The sequence below is a fragment of the Nipponia nippon genome, unplaced genomic scaffold (assembly GCF_047370975.1).
Source record: "Nipponia nippon isolate SJK-2023a ecotype South Korea unplaced genomic scaffold, ASM4737097v1 scaffold_4, whole genome shotgun sequence".
Taxonomy (NCBI): Eukaryota; Metazoa; Chordata; class Aves; order Pelecaniformes; family Threskiornithidae; genus Nipponia; species Nipponia nippon.
Window position 1 is genome coordinate 38,814,663 of NW_028262358.1, and position 20,451 is coordinate 38,835,113.

The following is a 20,451-nucleotide window of genomic DNA, read 5'->3' on the forward strand; positions in this document are numbered from 1 at the left end:
CAATAGATAATATAGATGCTTCTCAGACTCTGTATGTAGCATGAAGAGGGGTACATTTGCCATAATACGGTGTACTGGTAGGTTTGCATCATTCAGCTAACCAGGGTGGCCCTCACTGGTTCCAGAGAAAGTCTAAACAGAACTGAAGAGTTTGCAAATAAGGAAACCCATACCAGACTAGAAGCAAACTGTAGCTGGTTCCACTGGAAGAGTCCTGACTGGTTGCTAACCATGGGTACTGGCCATTTTAGTAAGGCAGCGTTCAGTGCTCTGCCAGAAGTAGCTCATAGGAGATTATTAAAGCAGCTCACTTGTGTGGTGTGTGTGAAATGAAAACTCTGAAAATTAAAGGAAATATACAACCTACACAATAGCCAGTACCTTCAAGTAGAGGGATGGCAGGTGGGACAGAGCACAGAAGCCCAAGTATCATACACACCCGGAAGGCTGTTTGTTTAACGAAACCCAGTGACATCTGCTTTAATTGCATCTTTTTAAGTGAGTGCCTAGGAAATAGCTTTAAAGAGGAACACAGACCTTGAGTTGTCCTTCCAGGAGGCCAGCAAGCTTGGATCTAAAGTACGGGGAAGAAGCTTTCTTGGTAAAAAGGTTATTTCCATTCCCATTAAGGATAGATGTTTAAAATAAAATAACAATTCACCATTATGCAGAGATGAAATTGATTCATAGTGCATAATAATCCTCTTTGCTCTTTGTTACAGACTAATGCTTGAATCTGTTCACCTTCACATTCTCCATTTAGGCCTTATTCATTTTGTGCTAACTGGCAGGAAAAAGAAAACGTGAAGCAGGTGATCAGGCACAGAACTTACTAGGGCAGCTGAGTTTCACTTTCCATGTTATCAGTGATCTGATGCATGCATGATCAGGTCATGCATTAGAAAATAAGGCACTATGTTTCTTTCTGCTTCAGGATTCCTATCCATAAAGCATGAATAACAGTGCTTTAGTATTTAATAAAGTGATATTTGGTTAACATTCTTCCATATCCATTCTGCTTACCAGCTGCTGTGTATGAAATTATCTTTGTCTCTAAAATACTTTCCCTTTTTGATCTGCCAGCATAAAGTGTTTTTGACACATCTATGTAGAATACGGTATAAAAATATACACTGCTGCAAGGAGGAAGGTACTGCTGCATAAACTTGTGAGCACATTTTTAATGTTACAAACCCAGATGCCTGGTTTTCATATGTAACGTCTTACATCTGCTTACACATTTGCTTTATCTATTGGCTTTTGATCTTTAACTCATCATTGTATTCATATGATTTGGCAGTAGCAACCTGATAAACTTCTGTGTGTTGATAGGTAGCTGTCACAAAAAATGACAAATGTCCACCCTCTGTCAAAATTGCCCTCTGTCAAGATTAATTCTGGGACTGGAAATGTCTAGACTGTGTGGCTGCCATTGGACATTTTCAAAATGTTGGTGAAAGGTTCTGTTTACGACATGATATACTTTTTTTTTTTGCCTTCCCCTTAAGATATTGAACAGTTAAGTGAAGAAATGAAAGACGGCCTTAGGCACCTTGCACAGACGTTGCAACTGTATTTGAAAACAGAGATCCAGGATGCATCTCACTTGCCACCTGCAACTGACTTTTTTCAGATCTTCACAAAAGTAAGTGTTAAAATGTGATTGCTTGACAACTCATAAATTATCCTTTCCTTGTGTTCTTGATTTATTTTTGAGTGGGAGTTCAGTAGATACATCCAGAATGTGATATATGACAAAGTGAAATCAAGCTATTTATTTTTTCTATTCAGTCAGTATTTAAGCAGAAATATAGCTTTTATATAATTGTAACACTTCAAAATTAAAGCAGCAACCAGAGGATATATTTTCTTTTCCCTTTTAAAATTATCAACGTAAAGCTCCTGGGGAAAAAAAAAGTTGCATTAAAAACCAAACAAGGTCGACAACAATTGAGTTAATCAACCTAAGTAATTTTTCCACAGTGATAAAGAGCATATAGCATCACTCTTCAGCCTAGAATTTTTCTGCAAAGTGCAATATCTTATATTTGCAGATATACTCCCGTTCTGTTTTGTCGTTTAGTAGTATGTGTTAATGGGTGTTCATGACAGTACTGTATCCCACAAAATGCTGTCTCAGAGGCCATGCGGATCGTCCTTTCTAAAAGGCTACATGTAAAATACTTGAAATTAATTTCCACAATATGTAAAATATTTGTTATGTTACTAATTAAATATTGTTGGCTTTGCTGTACATTTTTTATTGCTTTGAATTCAGAAAGCTTCATTGGAACAATGCTAGCTGAAGTACTTCATATGGAGAGTACTCATGGTTTTGATTTAATTTTTCTTTATTTCTAATCCCACCATAAGATTTATCTTAACTCATTCATGTTTTTAGTTGTTTTAATAAGTGTTTTCTTATGAAGTAAGTCGAACTCTTAGATGTTTTTCTTCTGATATAAACAAAAGGAAGAGCCTCTTTTAAAGAAATTAAATAAAAATGCAGTATATGATTTTTTTACATTTTTTTTAATGTTTGCACAATTGTGGAATCTTTTTTGCTATAGACAGAAGGAGTAGGAGTAATACAATCAACTGTATTGTTTTTCTGGATTTTTTTTTTATTGGTGATGAGACTGCTGTGATGTAAAGTTGCAATTTTCCCTGAAAAACCACTCAGGCTGAAATACACCCAATCAAAAGGACTCATAGATAAAAACCTTATGCACTACCTAGTCTCCACTCAAACTTTTACCGTCTTGCGTTGGCATGCTGGTTTGGCCTGAACTTTGTCAGATGCATTTCACATGCAATATGCATGCTGTGTTATCTGGTTTAGAGAATTTGTACAGCTGAAGATAAGGCTGAGTATCAGAAGATGATCACTGCCTAACTGGTTTGAACTGAGTCGCAGCTTGTAAGGAATTCTTTACAAATGTTATTGCCTTCTATGTAGCAATAAGCTTAAGATGGAGGCTGGCTGTGATGGCTTTACACGAGCAGTGTGGTGGTTGCTCAATATATTGTAGCACTGATGAAGAAAATAAGGAGGCTTTTTAAATTTTTATGTACATGCATGCACAAGCATCTGCACATATGTGCACCTCCTCTTCCCTTCTGTGTATTTTACCGAGGTGATGCAAGTGGGCATCAATGACAGAGTGAAAGTCAACACTTTCCAGCTCCACATCCTGTTAACTGGAGAACTAGGAATGCTCCTGTTAATGACAGCATTTGTCCCACTATAGCTTTGCTGTCACAAAGATATTTTTAACTCAACATATTCCTTATGCTGACTGTGAACGTGTCCCTACGCTATTGAATGTACTGCAAAGTACTGAGGTTTTAAGTTGTTGCTTTTTTTTTTCCCCCTTCTGGAAATTCCAAGGCTCTCAGACCATTAAAGTAGGTCTCATTTCCTTTTTTTTGCTCATTTTACTGAGTCTGTGTGATAGTCTGCCCTAGGAAAATGGAGAGCAAATGACATAGACCTATCATGGGTACAGATACTTCATATCACTAATAATAAAAAGAATTGACAGGAAGGACAGAAGAATCTGACTGAACAGGTGAGTTGGTTGGGAGAAAGGAGCTGTTGACTAAATATACCCATATGCTTTACATGTGAGTAAAATTAGTATCTCATTCGGAGTTCTATCAAGCACAATGCTTTTTGGAAAGCTTTACTGTCACTCTCTAATTTGCCATGTGGTAGTTTATAGCCTTCCCAATTTGGTTGTCAGATGAGTGTGTTATGAAATATGTCATTATATTAAAATATGATTTTAATATGCCCCCATCCCTAGTGAGGTAGCAGCAGACATTTTCTACCACTCCCATAGAATGTTTTTTGGAAGATAAGCTGAATGTCAATGGAAAAATTACTGTTGTTTTTTTGTTTTGTTTTGTTTTGGGTTTTTTTTTCCTTAAGCTGAGTAGGGATGCTTATTCCTTGCAGGTAAAATTTGAGGCTTTGGAACTGTAAAGTCTCTGATAAAAGACTTACGCAGTCTCTTCTCTGCAGTGTAAGTCTAAAAAAGACCAGCTGTGATGACTTTTCTGTGTGGTCATAGAATAAAGACTTCAAGATGTAATCTTGTTTTCTCAACCTCTTCCAACATTCCTTTCAAGTTCAGTAGGTGCTTATTCTAACATTGAACTTTTTTGGATCAGGTCTTTCATTGCATGCCACAAAAAGATCCAGTCAAAGGTCATTTTTTATTCTGTTTGATGCTGGATCCTCAAGAAGGAAAATAAGCAGACAGCCAGACAAAAGAGAAAAACGGTCCTGCAGTGAGATGACTAAATTCCGGATAGTTCTTGGAAAATCTCCAACCTGATTTAGGTCAAAAGAGCTTCTCGGAAGCTCTTTTAAACAGTCCTCCTTCTCTGCTGGCCACTGCTCTTGTCTTTGTGAAAATTAATTATAGTTCTGTTCACTTGCTTGTGACGCTTAATGGGCAGAAAGTCCCCTTGAGTGCAAACTTGTGGAAACTTCCCATCGAAAATCAAAGAAAGTTTTGCCATTTCTTTCTACGGGAACAGAATTTCACCCCAATATTTTTTTTAGTTTGCATAAGACCTGTGGAAAATATCAGCTGTACTGGATGGGGAGGTGTTTCAGAAGGGCAATGTACCTTCCTTTTTGACAGTGTTGCCCTGTCCTTACTAGACAATTTGCTTTTGTATCAACTGTCCTTCGAGCTGGAGTTGGATTTTTTCATTCTTGCTATCTGATCACTCTTCAGAAGCTCCAGTTTATTTAACGTGCCATTTATCAAGGTTGTAACTGTTTTTAAATTCTGATCCTTAGTATTAAACAGAATTATCTGCAGTTAATTACGTGATAAGGCTTTAACTCCACTGAGACATTTTCTAATGTCAAGATAAATTTTTGACAACATGGTTTTATAGCTTAATGGTGTTTCCATAACCTTGAGATAAAATCAGTCCTTGCTTTTTATTCTTCAGCTTTTACTTACATGTGTGAGGAGGTGGCCTGGGATCCTGTGAGACATTTAATGGATGCGGGATAAAGAATTAAAATTTTTTGTATACATTTATGGTTCTTTCCATACTAGCAGACAGACCCACGTAAACTACTTAAGACATTGAATGAACTCTGTACCTACCATGTTGACTGTAAAACTGCCTCTTCATGCAGGTGGAGTGCTGCCCACCACCCTCTTCTCAGGTGCTGTCCTACTCTTTGCTTTTTGGGTCAGTTGAGAATTGACACAGATCAATGACAGAGTGAAAACAGGTCTAAGTAAGTGTAGAGCAGTAAGTCAAGGGTAGGATGAAAAAGAAAGTTGGTATCCATATACATTGGAAACATATGTGCCTCTTTTATATGTCAGGCTGATTTTTTTTTCTACTTTTTTTTTTGAGGTTTGTGAAGTTGGAATTAAAATGGAGATACAAGTTTGAGGCTGTATGCTAGTCTCTGTGTACCCACAGACAGTTTTAACCAAAAGACCAGTTATCTGTTTAGGCTGTTGGTGTAACTGATTTTATTTTTAACTTAAGAAGTAGTAAGGAGGCTACTGTAAAGTGCAGAGGTACATCCTTAAGAGACAAAGTGCCCTGGTGTATTTAAAATCCTTTGTTTATTCCTCCTATCAAAGTTTAAATATATTTTACTCTTTCTTCTAAGTTTTTAGTACTTTACTTTTTATTTCACTCAATACTTTGAAAGAGTTCCTTTTCAACATAAAGGGTATTAGTACCAATTAAAAAAAAAATCTTGTTAAAGGGGTTTTGATATGTATCTGCATAGGCAGAAGAGAACTGGGAGTTGAACAGTGTCACTTGGCCTTTGTAAAGTCTGAATACTAAATTATGGTAATCTACTTGGGTATCTTTTTAAGTGCAAGTTGAAGGAAATAGTCTCAACGATATGACTGGAAAAAGTATGTTTGATCTTCTCGTTGCTCCCTCAGATCTTACAGGCAACAGGTTGCATATGTTTTCTGAGAAGATCTTTGAAAACAAGATACATCTGCCTGGTCAAGATATTCTTTAGCAGCACTTTCAGTAGGTTACTCTTACTTCGGATTCACTAGTTAACTTAGTAATCCATGTTAGCAGGGAAATGAAAGTGATTTGTATTAAGAAAGTGAAAAGAAATATTAGGCTAAAGTTATGAGCAAGTTAAGAGTTGTTAAAGGCATACAAGTGAAGGTTGCCTTCTGATGCCTGTTTGCTAATCTATTTAACCCTGGATACACTTGTTCAATTTCCCTATGATTAGGAGGCCATCAGGTTCTTTTCCTGGAGATGACAAAAGCAAGTGCGTGTTTATCCATCGTTGCTCTTTGTGTAATTCAAACCTAATGTTTGTTGTTACCCTGTCTCATGCAAACTCGTGTGTTTATGGTAAATTGAAGACCAGGCCAGTACTGACAAATTTATTTTTAGTCATGGCCCAGGAAACTATTTTGCAAAAACCTTTTCATTTTGATAGTTTTTTTTTTTTTTTCTTATAATTTCCGAAGTCTTGTAATTTCCAGAAATCCTTATACCTGGAACAACAGTGGTTAAGCCTAGGTGTTCAACATACAATTGTGTTTATGTCAAGCTTCTTGACTCTTTTATTTTAGAGTTGGAGGGGTATGTTCCTGCTCATCAAACTGTATCATAACCTTTTTCTCTGACTATTGCCGTCTTTAAGTCTATTACATGAGATTTGTGATTATCTGTTTATCTAAAGTGCTATTGATTTAGTATTTCTGTTGATAAAGTTTTGTTTGGTGGGAATATGGAGCTGATGTGTCCTCTCTCCTCTTCTATGTGTGTGTAGTTTTAAGCCATTGAAAGCTTCACACTTAGAGCTGTTAAGAACTGACTTCATCAGAAATATTGTTCTCAGTTACTGCCTAAATAATTTCAGGAGAATTTTTCTGTAGTCTCTTTCCCAGTGTGTTCCACAGGGGCATAAAAAACCTCATTCAGGTAGACCTTCATATTTGTATTAAGACATGAATGATCACTTTCCTAGAATTTATTGTTGACTCTGAGGAGCTGTCTTATCTAGCAAAAGGGGAATAAGCTAAGGTTAGCCTCTGCTTTTGCAGTATATAAAACCAAAGGAAATGGGAAAAGCTAAATGTATTAGGAGAAAACTAAGCACTGGTTCGTACAGCGTAGCAAACAGCCAAGATTTATTTGAATATTGGATTTTGTTGTTTACATGCTTTGACTTCAGCATTTTAAACTCACTTTTTTGTGATGATCCAGTAACTGAGACATTAGAAATATTCAGGTGCCTGCTGCACAGGCTTCCTGGCAAACCGGCTCCCTTTGGTTTGTTAGCCTTGCAGAAGCCTGGACGAGCCAGTGTCAGCCAACGGGCCGAGCTGTTTGACCCCTGGAGTAGAGTACAGCACTAGAAGAAGGTCATGATGCAGACTAATTTTTGGTGTAACTTTCATTCTGCATCATTCAGTACAGGGAGAGGAGAAAAAGTCTGGAGGTTGTTTTGTAGGGAGGAAAGATGGGGAAGATCTTGGGGTTATTTAGCAATTCATTCACTTGATCTGGGATCACAGGGTTGTCTGCCTAGTATCTCTTGTTCTCCCATCATTTCTGCTACTCTTGAAAGAGTAGGAGTAAGCAGAAAATCTGAAGTTGACCTTGTTTTTCATTTGTCTCTGCCTATGATTTTAGCATGTTTATTAAATGGCAATAATGCTTTTCACTTACATAGTGCTTCCGATAAGGCTCAGGAAGAGCTTGAAGATTTGGCAGTGAATCTTTATAGTTTTCTTGTGTAGCAGACCAATATTATTTCTAAGGAAGAAAATTAAGGCTAATAGAGAACCGTCATACAGCTGTCTTTTCATAAGAGGTTTATAAGGGCAATCAGGACTAAATCACCTCTCCTACCACATGGTGTAGCAGTCACACTCTGCTGCTTGTTTCCACAATGTAGCAATGAATAAGTGTAAAGATAATCGGAATAGGAACAGTTGTGAATAAGAGCCGATGTCTTAGGTTGTATCTTTTTAATTTTTCAGAAATAGTTCTGTACAGCTGCTAAGATTCTCACTATGTTTGGTTAACTAGATGTTCTTTCTTTAAGTCAAGATTGCAGAGGAATTGGCAACCACTGTGCATTAGCTTTGGAAGCAATGATGTAAATAGAAATTAAAGAAAAAACAGTAAAAATTTTAATAAAATGGGAAGAAATGTTGCAGCAGTACTCCAGAATGAGGGTGATAAACAGTCAGAGAAGACTCCTCTCTCTACTTCACCAAATGAAAGTGGCGTCTTTACAGGAAGTGATTTTTGTCTAATGTGATTTTTCAGGTTTAGTTATTACCTGTTATTTCGCCATTGAATTGTAATTTGGGGAGATAATTTTCCATAGAAATTATCTTAATTTTTAGTCACAATAGTTAACCTTCAAGAGCAATAGGGTATTGTACCAGACCATGAAACAAGGCTTTAACCGCCCTATCTGATTTGAAATTAGAGCAACATGGTTACAATTAAAATATAAGCTTTCACTAACAAAGTTCCATGCAGTGCAAGTTAGACCATAAGACTACAATACTTCAAACTAAGCTGATGGTATAATTCAGGTCCCCTCATTTAGTTGCTGTGTACACCATCTGTTTTACAAGCTGCCTCTAGTGTAACAAACACCAGGTGTAGAAAACAGGGTAGAAGATTTCTAAACCAAGGAATGGTTGGGTAGAATTTGTAATAATTTGGTTGAATGTGGTAGGAAAGAAAGCTTTGTTCTCGGAGGGTGGGGCGTAGGTAAGAGAAAAGACTGTTCTTTAATCAGGGCTGAATTACCCTCCTTAAAAAGCATGAGCTTCTAGAAAAGTTACTGCCTTGAGTGGCCCTGGGGGCAGGGATTGAGGGAGGAAAGTATGTATACTTTTTGTTCAGTTGACCCTTTTTCTGTCACACTAAGTTGGAAGTAATAAGAAGACAGAAAAGAGTCCGGAGAAATAAATGGCAGGGTAGTGTAGGATATTTTGGAACTCTCACTTTTTTTAGTATCCCCCCCCCCCGATTTAGGTCTAGAGCTGTGATAGTACTGTGCAGAACTGAAAAGTATCCAGGTGGCAAGGGACTTAATTACCATTACTCTGCCTAATGCTGCTCAGAGCATATCCACAAAACACAGTGCTTAAAAAGCTAATGGTCTCTGACATGTGATATACATCAGTCTCTTTTCTGGCACCCTTATGGAAGTGAACGGGAAACAGTGATGATAAAAAGCTTTAGTGGTTGTGGCAATTGGAGTACATGCACAAAAATATGTGGGGTGAGGCACCTTCTATGTTTAGAAAAAGCCAGCATGAAACAAGGTCATGGAGACATTTAGTAAAGATCTGAGTAGTAAATGAAAAACACTTACACCCTCTATCAGCAGTTTTAAAAGCCTCTAATTGAGGAGGATAAGCCTGATAACGGCTTGTAATGCTGTTGGCAGCAAACTGTTCTATCCTTGTCTTTAGGATGACCTGCAGTGGGGTTGCTTAAAGCGTTTTTGCTTGTTTGTTTTGGCTGTGAGCAGAGCTAGAATTCTGTGTGGCAGGATTCTTAATCAGCTCTGAGACTTGTTTAACATGTTTAAAAGATGAAAAGGCTAAAAATTGTTTTCCTTCCAGAGCTGGAGTAGATTGATAGTCTGTTGAAAAATACCATGCTCTCTGAATATAGGATGGGGAACCATGTCTTTGTGGTGTTCCTGTTGACTTGCTCTGAAGCAGCTGAGATAACAGCCTCTCTGAAAATGAGGGTAACTTTGTCTGTCTAGGGTGTCCTATAGAGCTAAATAGCTGTTACAGTCTAGTGTTGACAGAATGTGAGACAACTTCTGTCACATGTAGGTATTTCAGTGGTTGTCAATGAAATGATACCTACCTATGTGAAATTTAGTCCTAAAAAGTGTGTTCTCTCCCCAGTTTATGAGTATATGTATTTTCATTTTATTAACACTGTAGTTGTGATGTTAAAATGTTTTTGGTGTATGCTATTTCATTAAAACCACTCCTAAGTTTGTTGTGGAAATAAGATGGAGAAAGAAACAATAGTCATACTGGGTCAGGATTGCTATCTAATTGATCTGCTATCTTGTATTTTAGTATGGGTGAGCAGCAGTCACAAAGTGGTTGTAGCGCTGATACGCTGTGAGCTGGCTTGAGATCACTTAGCTTGTACCATAGCTACCCGAAGCTGACGAAGTCCGATTCAGTCAGTTTCTTGGCACGGCAGTGGGTGTAGCTGTTCCATAACAGCGGGTGACAGCAGGTACTGGGGAGCAAGGCGCAAGAACTCTGCGATTGACAGGCACGATGATGTGTCATAGCTTTCTTGTTTACATCTCCCTACACACCTGCCCTGGAAGTTCCCATGCTGTCCTCAGGTAGTTAGATGTTGATTGACTGGCAGAGTCAGATCCATCAGTATTTCCTTTAGCAGCTCATCTAATTTGCCTTAGTGATTTAAATTCTTTTCGCTCCATTCCCACTCCTTTCCTCTTGATTGTGTAAATATTGACAAGATCTTTCATATCTATAACCATCAATTAATTGCATTTCTTCTTACAGATCCTTTGAAACTTCCTGCGCTGGTTGTGGGCTTTTTGAAATTTTAAATGTGTGCATTCAGATGTGTCCCTAATGTCATAGGTACTGCAGATGATGGATTTGAACATATCTCCCTTCTGAATTTAAAGTAATTTTGGGCTGTTATTAAGGCTTTTATAATTGCTTTTGGAAATTTGGGGGTATTTTTCTAGTTTAAAATAGAAAAACTGCGGGATTAAAGCTCCTTTCCATCTCCCATTCCACAAGAACATTTTTCAATCTGTCAATGAGCCTTGTGCTTTGCCTGTACTCACAAGTGTAAAATTCATCTTCTTTCTTCTTCTATTACCATCAAGGCCAAGGTTTCACTCAACTTTCAGAGGAAACTGGATTGGATACCCACTCATTGATGGATATTTTTATGCATCACAAGATCACTGAAGTCAGAGTTGTCTACGCTCATCATGTAAATAGGCAGGATGTGGTTATGTGTTGCTACTGGTATGGGTAGAAATAGTGAAGTGTCAGCCTGCTGGTTTGTCAACGTTCATTCAGTGTTGTGGGTGTAAAACGCTTTACCTCTTTGGGCTTCTAGCCTGGAAAGATAGTAAAGAAGGGAGAGAGGTGCACAAATTGTTTGCTGTCTGTAACATCAATTTCATCTGCTATGCAGAAATTATATAGACTAAGTAATACTGACACGTTTCTCATTCTGTAGTCATTTCAGCCTTACTGAATAAGCTTGTATTCAAATTTAAAAACCAAATAATCTGTGTTTAAAACAGCAACTTGCACTATGTGCGTTTGTGCTGTCTAATCTTTTGAAGAGTCATGTTTGCTTTCATACTTTACAGAGTACGAGGTAAAATTCCATAAACTGACTGATATTGAGAAACTTGTAACAGCATAGAATCACTTATTTTGCTTTTAAACTTCCGACTTTTAAAATGTTTTTATGTGGTGTTTTTTTTTTTTTAACTTGAGACAATATCCGTCATCCTGGTGATACTTTAAATGACACGAATCTGAAGTGAGCATCTCTCTAAATGAGAGATTTCGCTTCCCTAAATTTTATAATTAATGCTGTATGTGTTGACTGCATTTTCTTGTGTCTTCAAAAGAGAAATATGTCTATAGTTTTATAAAAAGGCTGAAGAAGCAGCTTGCCTTGAGAATATAATGATAGTGTTGGAAACTTTGTAGTGGATTTGGACCAATGACAGATATAAATCCAACAGCATTTGCCGTCTTAGTTATACAAGATCGTTACGTTTCTCGTTCCATAGCAATTTTTTTTTCATTAAACTAACTTTTTAGACATATCAGACAATCAGCTAGTAATTTTTGATGTAAGTTCCAGTTCATTTGACTGAAAAACCACAATTCTGAAAAGAAGCGCCAGTGGTAAAACTTAGTGCAGCACTTTACCAGTTCGCCAGCAATGACACTCGGGACCAAAATTTGTACCATTACCTGGATGATGTAACTAGGCTGACCCCACAGCTGACTGATGGCAGGAATGACCAAGAGAAGAATTCAGCTTGTTGTCTTAATATCCTTGTACTTGTTAGTTGAAACTGGAATAAGTGTATTTAGCCATCTCCTGTAAAAAGAATATACTCGAGATGAATTAACAGTGACTGCTGAGAATTACAGCAAGATTTGTACGATCATCTTCAGCATGCATGAACCACAAGGTAAAAAAAAATAGAAGCAATTTGGGGTAATTGTGTTAACTGTAATTTTGAAAAATGTGTTTTCCTGGTTAACTCTAACTTTACACAGTTCTCTAAAAGACTTTAATGAAGACGTTAATGGATATGCTTCCTATCTTTTATTTATTTAATTGTCCTTGTAATATCTTGTCATGGCACAAAATTAAAGAATATAAGAACCTGGAAACAAAAAGTACTCTGTAACAGCAGGATCTTGTAAAACATTAATGGTTCTTATTTGCAATACTTGCATCTTCTTGGAAGCAGCTGAGTTTAGGTAGATTTGCTGATGTCTCACAATGGCCCCTGCTGCTGTAGGTGGTATCAGCAGATAACGAATCATAGCGCATGTTCTTGTGTCAGAAAGACAAAAGCAAATCTGTATGTGGGTACGAGACCAGAGAGATTACGTATCTCCATAACCACATAAATTGTGTAAATATAGAGAAAACGTGCTGAATAACTAGAGATGTGTCTGGTAGCTCATCATATTTCGTATTAGTTATTTTACTAGCATTAACCTGTATACATAAGGGAAAGTGGGAAGTTGTGAATATATGTCACAATATGCTTTTAATCACTCTGTCTTGCTGATATATGCTTGATTGGAGTTTTATTGTCAGTGTGCAGTTGGAGGAGGATTTCCCTGGACTACATTTTTGCATTTCTGGGGTGGAAGGGAGAGACGGTGCATAGGCAGAAAGATGATGAAGCTTGTTGCACCAAGCTTGTTGGATCAAGCAATAATAACAGTAATTTGTATTTATCTACTGCCTTCTCCTGAACTGTTTAACACCACAGTTTTCACAGTCAGCTTTCCAAGGTGTGAAGGTGGGAGTGTGTCACATTCTGTCTTTCTGTGGCAATTCGATATTTAGTTCAGCTAGGCTTAAGTGGGGAATGCTCGATTGTGTGATTATAATTCTGTAATGGGTATTGCTAGTGATTAGGAATCTCTTTGAGTGTCATTTAATGATGTATTTTCATGTAGTAATATGAAATAAGGTGTGTAGCTACAGTTCGGCAAGTTTTCTCCTGGTGTCTAATCTTTTCAGTGGGTATTTGTTGTACATCTCCCGCCTCTTCAGTCTCTTTTAGACCAATAACATTTTATCCATCCACCTTAACCTGTCATTACAGTGCTACTAACAAAAGTACTCATCACTCAGCAGATGGGAAGCTCTGATCATATGAATGCTCTTGCTGCTCTTTAGAATCAAAATTGCACACAGAATTTGGAGGATGTTTAAGAGGGAGGGCAGGTAGCTGTTCTAGATCATGCAAGCAAATGATATTGATTAAATTCATGTAATGATAAATAGTAGAATTGAGAATAATGAGGCACAGTGGCTTTGATTTATTTTTCCAAGTACAGCTGAGTTCTCAGAAAAAAAGATACACTAAAAGATCTGACCATGGGATGCTACAAAGTTCATCTGGCCTTTTTAAAAACTGTTACTAGCTTTGTTTAAATAGTCAGCTTTGCTCTTCCAGTAATGCTGATTTTATAACTAAGTCTAAATGGAATGAAAACAAATATATTTTTAATTTCAGAATGCCTGAAAGATTTTTTAAAACTGCAAGATAATTTTGCATAGTGATGTTTATCTACCATTCTGGTGTAGATTGCAGATTAGATTGCAATTCCACTTGACTTACTCTCTCTGAATTTTGAGAGGTAGGGGTGACTTCTGCAACTTCCATTTTTGCCCATGCATTAAAAAATTTTACTGTAGGAAGACTGGCCTTGGCAGACTGGGTTATGCCTGTACAGGCTTTCTCCTCAGGATTAGGCGTAGCCTTTTCTTGACAAAAGGCAAGCAACATGGGCTACCACTAGCAGTAATGCCCTATGTGCATCTTCAGGAGGTCTCCAAATCCCCAAAAATAGGGTTCAGAATCTGATCTTCCTGAGGTGGACCCTCAAGTCTCATGTGCCAGGGCATGCTGTTCTGCTGTCTGTTCCATGCTTCACCACCGAGGCTCATTCATTTCCTGCATTTACAGTGTAATATTCATCTTCGCATACCCCTTGTGCTAGATACAGACACGGTTAGGGAGTCCACCGAGCCTCCTGCGCGGGGTCCTGCAGGAGGTGGTGCTGTGCAGCTGGAGGGGTGTCTTGTTGGAAGGCACAGCTTCCAGCTGCATCTCAGCTTCAGGGACCTTGCCCTGCTGTGTGCTCCCACGTGCAGAGGCCCAAGCCTGTCCCAGGACCATGTGCCGAGGCCCACGCCTGTCCCGGGACCATGTGCCCCCAGGCATGTATGTGCTGTTTGACTTGGGTATCCATTCCCACTGTGTGACCTTATGTTGAACGTTGTGTGTTGAGATTCCAGTAACTTGAGATTCAGTCATCGGGAGTCCCATCATTGATTTCATGGGACTGGGGACAAGATCTGAATGTACTCATTGCTGCTTAGGAACAAATGGGGAATTAAACTTGAATTTTTCCCAGACTGATTTGTTGCCAGAAGCTGCCTGCATCCTCTCACATGTCATTCTGTCTTGGTAAGTCAATCTACCTCCACATATCTGCCTTAGCTCTTCTGTGTTCCAGGAGATGTTATATTTGAATTATGTTCAGCACAATGCAAGTATGCTTGGTGTGAGATGTACACTGTGGAACAATTGTTAATGGTAGCAGCATTGTTCAGACTGTTTTGCTTTAAGTTAGGATGAATTAATTAGCACTGCTATTATTGTAGTGTTACTAATTAATCTTACACTGTAGTCTTATGGTGTAAAGATAATCAGTTTCACATGTGTAACTGGAATGTGTTGTTATGCAAAAGAAAGGTAAGTGAAACAAGGATTGCTTGGGGTTTTTACTTGATGTAAGATGCATTTTGTAGGTAAGATGAAACTGTCATCTTATAGATCACACTAGACTTCTGTACATGTGGGTTATACAGAAAACTATATGTGAACCTGTGAACTTTGAATCCCTAAGAGAAGACCTTTATAATTGTCATGAAGCTTGATCTTATGCCAGAACACTCTGAAATCACTTTGAAAATATTATTGATGTGTTCATTATAAGTTAAGGCACTGGGCATCTTGCAGAAGTGCTAATGTACTTTGGAAGTTAGGATGAAAACTACTTTAAAAGTATCTCCCACGAAAACACTCTTGCTCTCTGATGCTTCCATATGGCTGTGACAAATGCTTCTGCTCTTTCTTTTTCCAAACTGGGAGGGAACTTGTAATTAAACTATAGAAAGATGCACTGGAAAACAAATTGTGTCTTTACTTTCAGAATGCCACTGAATTTCTTAGCTATGGGGATATTTTTATTTGTAGAAAAGTAAGATGTGCTTGGAAATGCAGAAGGCTGCTCTGATAGTCTCTTGAGACATCTGTCCTTGATTAGCTGTTTGAATCAGTGATGTTATGTGTTTGTGTCTTGTTGCCAAGGAAGCTATCATTGATAGCTTCTTTTGAGAAAGAAAAAGCAGCAGAAGAAAATGTGCTTATTTATTGCCTCATTCTGAGGTTGAAACATTGCCCAAATTAACTCTTACGCATTTCATTTTTTGAGTGCTTTGTGGTTCTGTGACTGAATAATTGGGAAATAAGGTTGAAGGCTTTTATGCAAAAGTGTAAAGGATAGAAAATACACTGTTTAAAAAAGCTGAGCTAGAGTTCACCCATTTATAACTATCATGTGGTATAAAAGACACCCTGTAAACAGAATGTGGTTATGCAGTTATTTGTATTAATGGACTTCACCCATGAAAAATTATTTCAGATGTATTTGTAGTAGTTGGTAAGTTTTGCAGATGACACCAAGTTGGGTGGAAGTGTCGATCTGCTGGAGGGTAGGAAGGCCCTGCAGAGGGACCTGGACAGGCTGGATTGTTGGGCCGGGGCCAACTGTATGAGGTTCAACAAGGTTCAGTGCTGGGTCCTGCACTTGGGTCACAACAACCCCATGCAATGCTGCAGGCTGGGGGAGGAGTGGCTGGAGAGCTGCCTGGCAGAAAAGGACCTGGGGGTGTTGGTTAACAGCTGCCTGAACATGAGCCAGCAGTGTGCTCAGGTGGCCAAGAGGGCCAATGGCATCCTGGCTTGTATCAGGACTAGTGTGGCCAGCAGGACCAGGGAGGTGATCGTCCCCCTGTACTCGGCACTGGTGAGGCCGCACCTTGAGTACTGTGTTCAGTTTTGGGCCCTTCACTACAAGAAGGACATTGAGGTGCTGGAGCGTGTCCAAAGAAGGGCAACAAAGTTGGTGAAGGGTCGAGAGCACAAGTCTTGTGAGGAGCGGCTGAGGGAGCTGGGGTTGTTTAGTCTGGAGAAGAGGAGGCTGAGGGGAGACCATATTGCTCTCTACAGCTGCCTGAAAGGAGGCTGTAGCGAGGTGGGGGTTGGTCTCTTCTCTCTAGTAACAAGTGATAGGACGAGAGGAAACGGCCTCCAGCTGCGCCAGGGCAGGTTTAGGTTGGATATTAGGAAAAACTTCTTCACCGAAAGGGTAGTCAAGCATTGGAACAGGCTGCCCAGGGAAGTGGTTGAGTCTCCATCCCTGGAGGTATTTAAAAGAAGGGTAGACGTGGTGCTTGAGGACATGGTTTAGTGGTGGACTTGGCAGTGCTAGGTTAACGGTTGGACTCAATGATCTTAAGGGTCTTTTCCAACCTTAACGATTCTATGATTCTATGATTAAAAGAAGCAATTACCTTTTATGTCTTCTAACGTAAGACAAACTCCTTGCCTGATATCTCATATTTTAAGCTTCAACATTTGTTGCCAGCAGCCTATCTGTCTAAGCTGAACAGCTTTTGGATCGCACCAAAATACTCTGAATAAAATTCTTTTAATAAATGAATGCTTTTTGGGATTTCTGGAACTCGCTTGAATATAAGGATCTCGGAGTGCCAAAGCTGAAAAGTTTGTTGGAATTAAATAGAAAAAGTATTTGTTTTTTACTTATTTCCAGGCAAATGGAGCATTGAAACTTTAATAGGTCAATGGCAGTGAAATAAATAATTAAGCTTTTCAAAGTAATTTTTAGAATTTTCAAGCGGTTCTGTCTTAGACACATGTAAAGTCAAAGCTAGGATGATGATACTGATATGCTTTGAGTGGTGGGTTTATTACAGAACATTTCCCGTGGGCTTTAAATCGATGTGGGTTTTTTTAATCATCTGAAATGCACTGTCTTCTTCACAGAAGAGGGCCATTGTGATACTTAAAAGTTGATAAACAGCTTTAGTATTGCTGCTTTTATAGGAAAGATCTGGCACTCTCTTTGGATCTAACTTACTTTCTCTTGGGTCTGTCAGAATGAGCCTGGTAATACCACACTTACAGAAATGTGTCCTGTGGGTATTGCTGGCTGTAGGAAAGCATTGTTGCAAGCAGAACAGATCTGTAGGCAGGAGTATCTCCTACAGGCTAGAAAGGATTGAAAAGAGCAGAAGAGGCAAGCCAAAGGTTATTTGAGCGTGGTTAAAAAAAGGGACTTTTTATGTTGTTCAAAATAAAATAAAGATGATATTTCATTACAGCATTTATTTTCTCTTCTTGCAGTGTTACTGGATTAACAGAAAATTCATCATGTAAATAATATTAGCATTATTTGTAACTGCTTTCTACTCTTTAGGTAAACGCTACCCTGCGTGTGTCAAGAAACAAAACAAGATATAAAAAATGATCCGTTTATCTTTATCATGGTTTGGTATCAGCTAACTGCTTTTGTGAAGACAGCGTTAGCAGCTAAGTCCAGGCAGGACACGATGTAGAAATTTTCAGCAAAATCCCTCATGAATTTTATGGATGCAGTGGAGTTATTTCTGCCCTTTAAGAAGTATGTTGTCACAGTAGTGGCATAAGACTTAATGGGTCTCTTCTTTCTTATCGTTTAAAATGTATCATTGACTTTCAGTGGAAGCTGAGCTAGAAAACAGGAAGCGCTGGTCATGTGTGACGTGATCTAGGATTGAATTGTTCATGTTTTTATCGCTTTTGGCATTCAGTATTTCTCTGAAATTTGTTTGGTTTAGCATTAGAAAGCACAGCGAAGAATAATCTCAATACAGAATTATTATAATTGCTATTTCTGTGTAGGCTCGGCTTTGTCAGGAAAACTAGTTGTGACTACTGGGTAATTAGAGAGTTGGGACTGCCCTTGGAAATCCGGATGCAGTAGATCACTGTGCGTGACTTAAAAGCTGGCAGACTTTTTGGCTCTCTTTAAAGAGATGTTGTTGATGGCAACTTTTCCTTTTTTGATTAAACACATTCCATTTTGATAGATTAGTTTTCAAGCTCATTTGTCTTTCTTAAAAAGGGACTGTGTCGACTTCTTGCAGGCCAATTTGGATTGTTTTGAATAATATGGTGTTTAAATGCTGCCTCCAGAAACTGCTTTGTTAAGAGAGACTCTGTTCTTGTGCTGTTACTAAACAATTTGAAAGGGGTAAGACTAGTTCACATCAAAACACTGGTGTCTCTAATGGCCTCTTAGTATCGTGTAAATTAAGCTGAACTGGGTCAGTGTATTGCGATCTAACCATGTTAATGCAATGATTTACTTTTTTTTTTTTTTTAAATACTGTTATTTAAAAGATTGGTGTTTCCTCAACCTTGAACTTGAAAAAATAAACTCTTGTATGTTTGACTCCAACCCTTTTTCTCTATGTTAATTACGAAAATGCTAACTGTTCTTAGGGTGAGAGTAGAAAACCAAGAAACTTTGACATACTTGAGGAAAAGGGGCAAGAAAGGCAGAAGGGTAGGTGGCCTTTTCCTATTCTCCAGTTACCTTCAGGTAGAGAGATATCAAATCAGTGAGAAAAGGCCCTGAGTTCCAGTCACAGTTGCATTTATGTAGCGTTTTGCGCTAAACAAGCTTTGGATCTTATCACAATGGTCTTAACAAAGTCCTTTAAAAAAGGAGTAAAATTTTGCACTTAAAGTTCAGTGTTTTGAATGTGGAGATCTTCCTTGGCTTGGTTACTATACCAAACAAACCAAGAGATTTATGAGATTCTGAGACACTACAGAATGTTTTTAATTATTTTTACTTACAAATAAGTAAATAAGATTTGCATGGTACAGAAGAAATCTAATCAAAACTGAATCTCTTGTTTCTGTGTTCCTGTAACAGTGGAATTATTAGATCTGTGATAATTTATGTTGGTTAAAATTACGGAAGAAAAAAACATTGGTAGTATAAAGATACCACCTCTGGCTTGCAATGTCCTTGAGAAGCAAATAGGCGAAGCCTTGGAGGGCGTATAAAAAAGTTTCACTGAAGCTTGTCTTGTTCATGTATTCTTTCCTGGACTCCTGCTGTTGGCCACTTTTGGAGACAGGTTAAAAGGCTTGATGGACTTTGAGCCTGCACTTTTAGAGACATGGGTTGTTTTGGAGATTTCTCAGGTGGCTGAGCAGCTCCTGTTGGGCGAAGGGTAGCTCAGCTGTCTGGCTGCAAGTTCAGGGTAAGGGTGCAGGCACCCAAGTGAATCTCAAGGCGTGGGCCAGGTGCTGGCCATGCTCTGTGGCTACTGCGAGCATCCCCTGAAAATCATTAAGCAGCTGTGTTTTACCTGACTTTTGGGGTGGGGAAGAATTGAACAGAGCTGTTGTGATGGAGCTATGCTGAAGTACGGCAACTCATTTTGTGTGTCTGATCCACACTTTCCCAGCTGTGGAAAAAAGAGAAAAAGGGAAAGAGAGGGAGTATAACAAGATGAGTAAACATTTTCATTTGGTGATTTTTCACTTACTTATTTATTTTTGGTCCATATGTATGGCATCCAAGATGCTGGGTAGCTACAGACAAGTTATGGGCTGGCAGGTCTGCCCTGACAGCTGTTACCTTGGACTTTGGAGTATTTTCTCTCATCAGAGATACCATCTGCCTGGTCTGATCTGATCTCTCTACTTCATCAGTCTTCCATAAGTTGGGTGGAGCTGTGGGAGCCATTTCATCCTGTATTTCTAATGCTGTGTTGCTGTTGTTCTGTTAGTTGCATGTAAGAAGTTGAGAGATCAAAAGGTAAGGCCTGAGGGAAGAAGATAACATCAGATTTGTCATGTCTTAGACTGGTGTGACTGCTGATCTGCTGATTTGAAATGAAGTCACTGTCATTTTTAAGATGAATACAGCCTTTGGCTCCGGAAATTCCTAAGGCAGAGGTTGGTGGATGCTAGGATGGATATATCAATGGAAA

General features: G+C 38.6%; 1 protein-coding gene across 3 annotated transcripts in view; it reads left to right on the top strand.

Annotated features, from left to right (window-relative positions):
- The window catches only part of SMYD3 (SET and MYND domain containing 3), a 424,868-nt gene that overhangs the window by 60,850 nt on the left and 343,567 nt on the right, over positions 1–20,451 (top strand). For all 3 annotated transcript variants that reach the window (XM_087775169.1, XM_087775166.1, XM_087775167.1), the window contains one exon: positions 1,509–1,645. In XM_087775169.1, the coding sequence (XP_087631295.1) occupies positions 1,509–1,645 (137 nt within the window). The remainder of the gene's footprint in view (positions 1–1,508; positions 1,646–20,451) is intronic.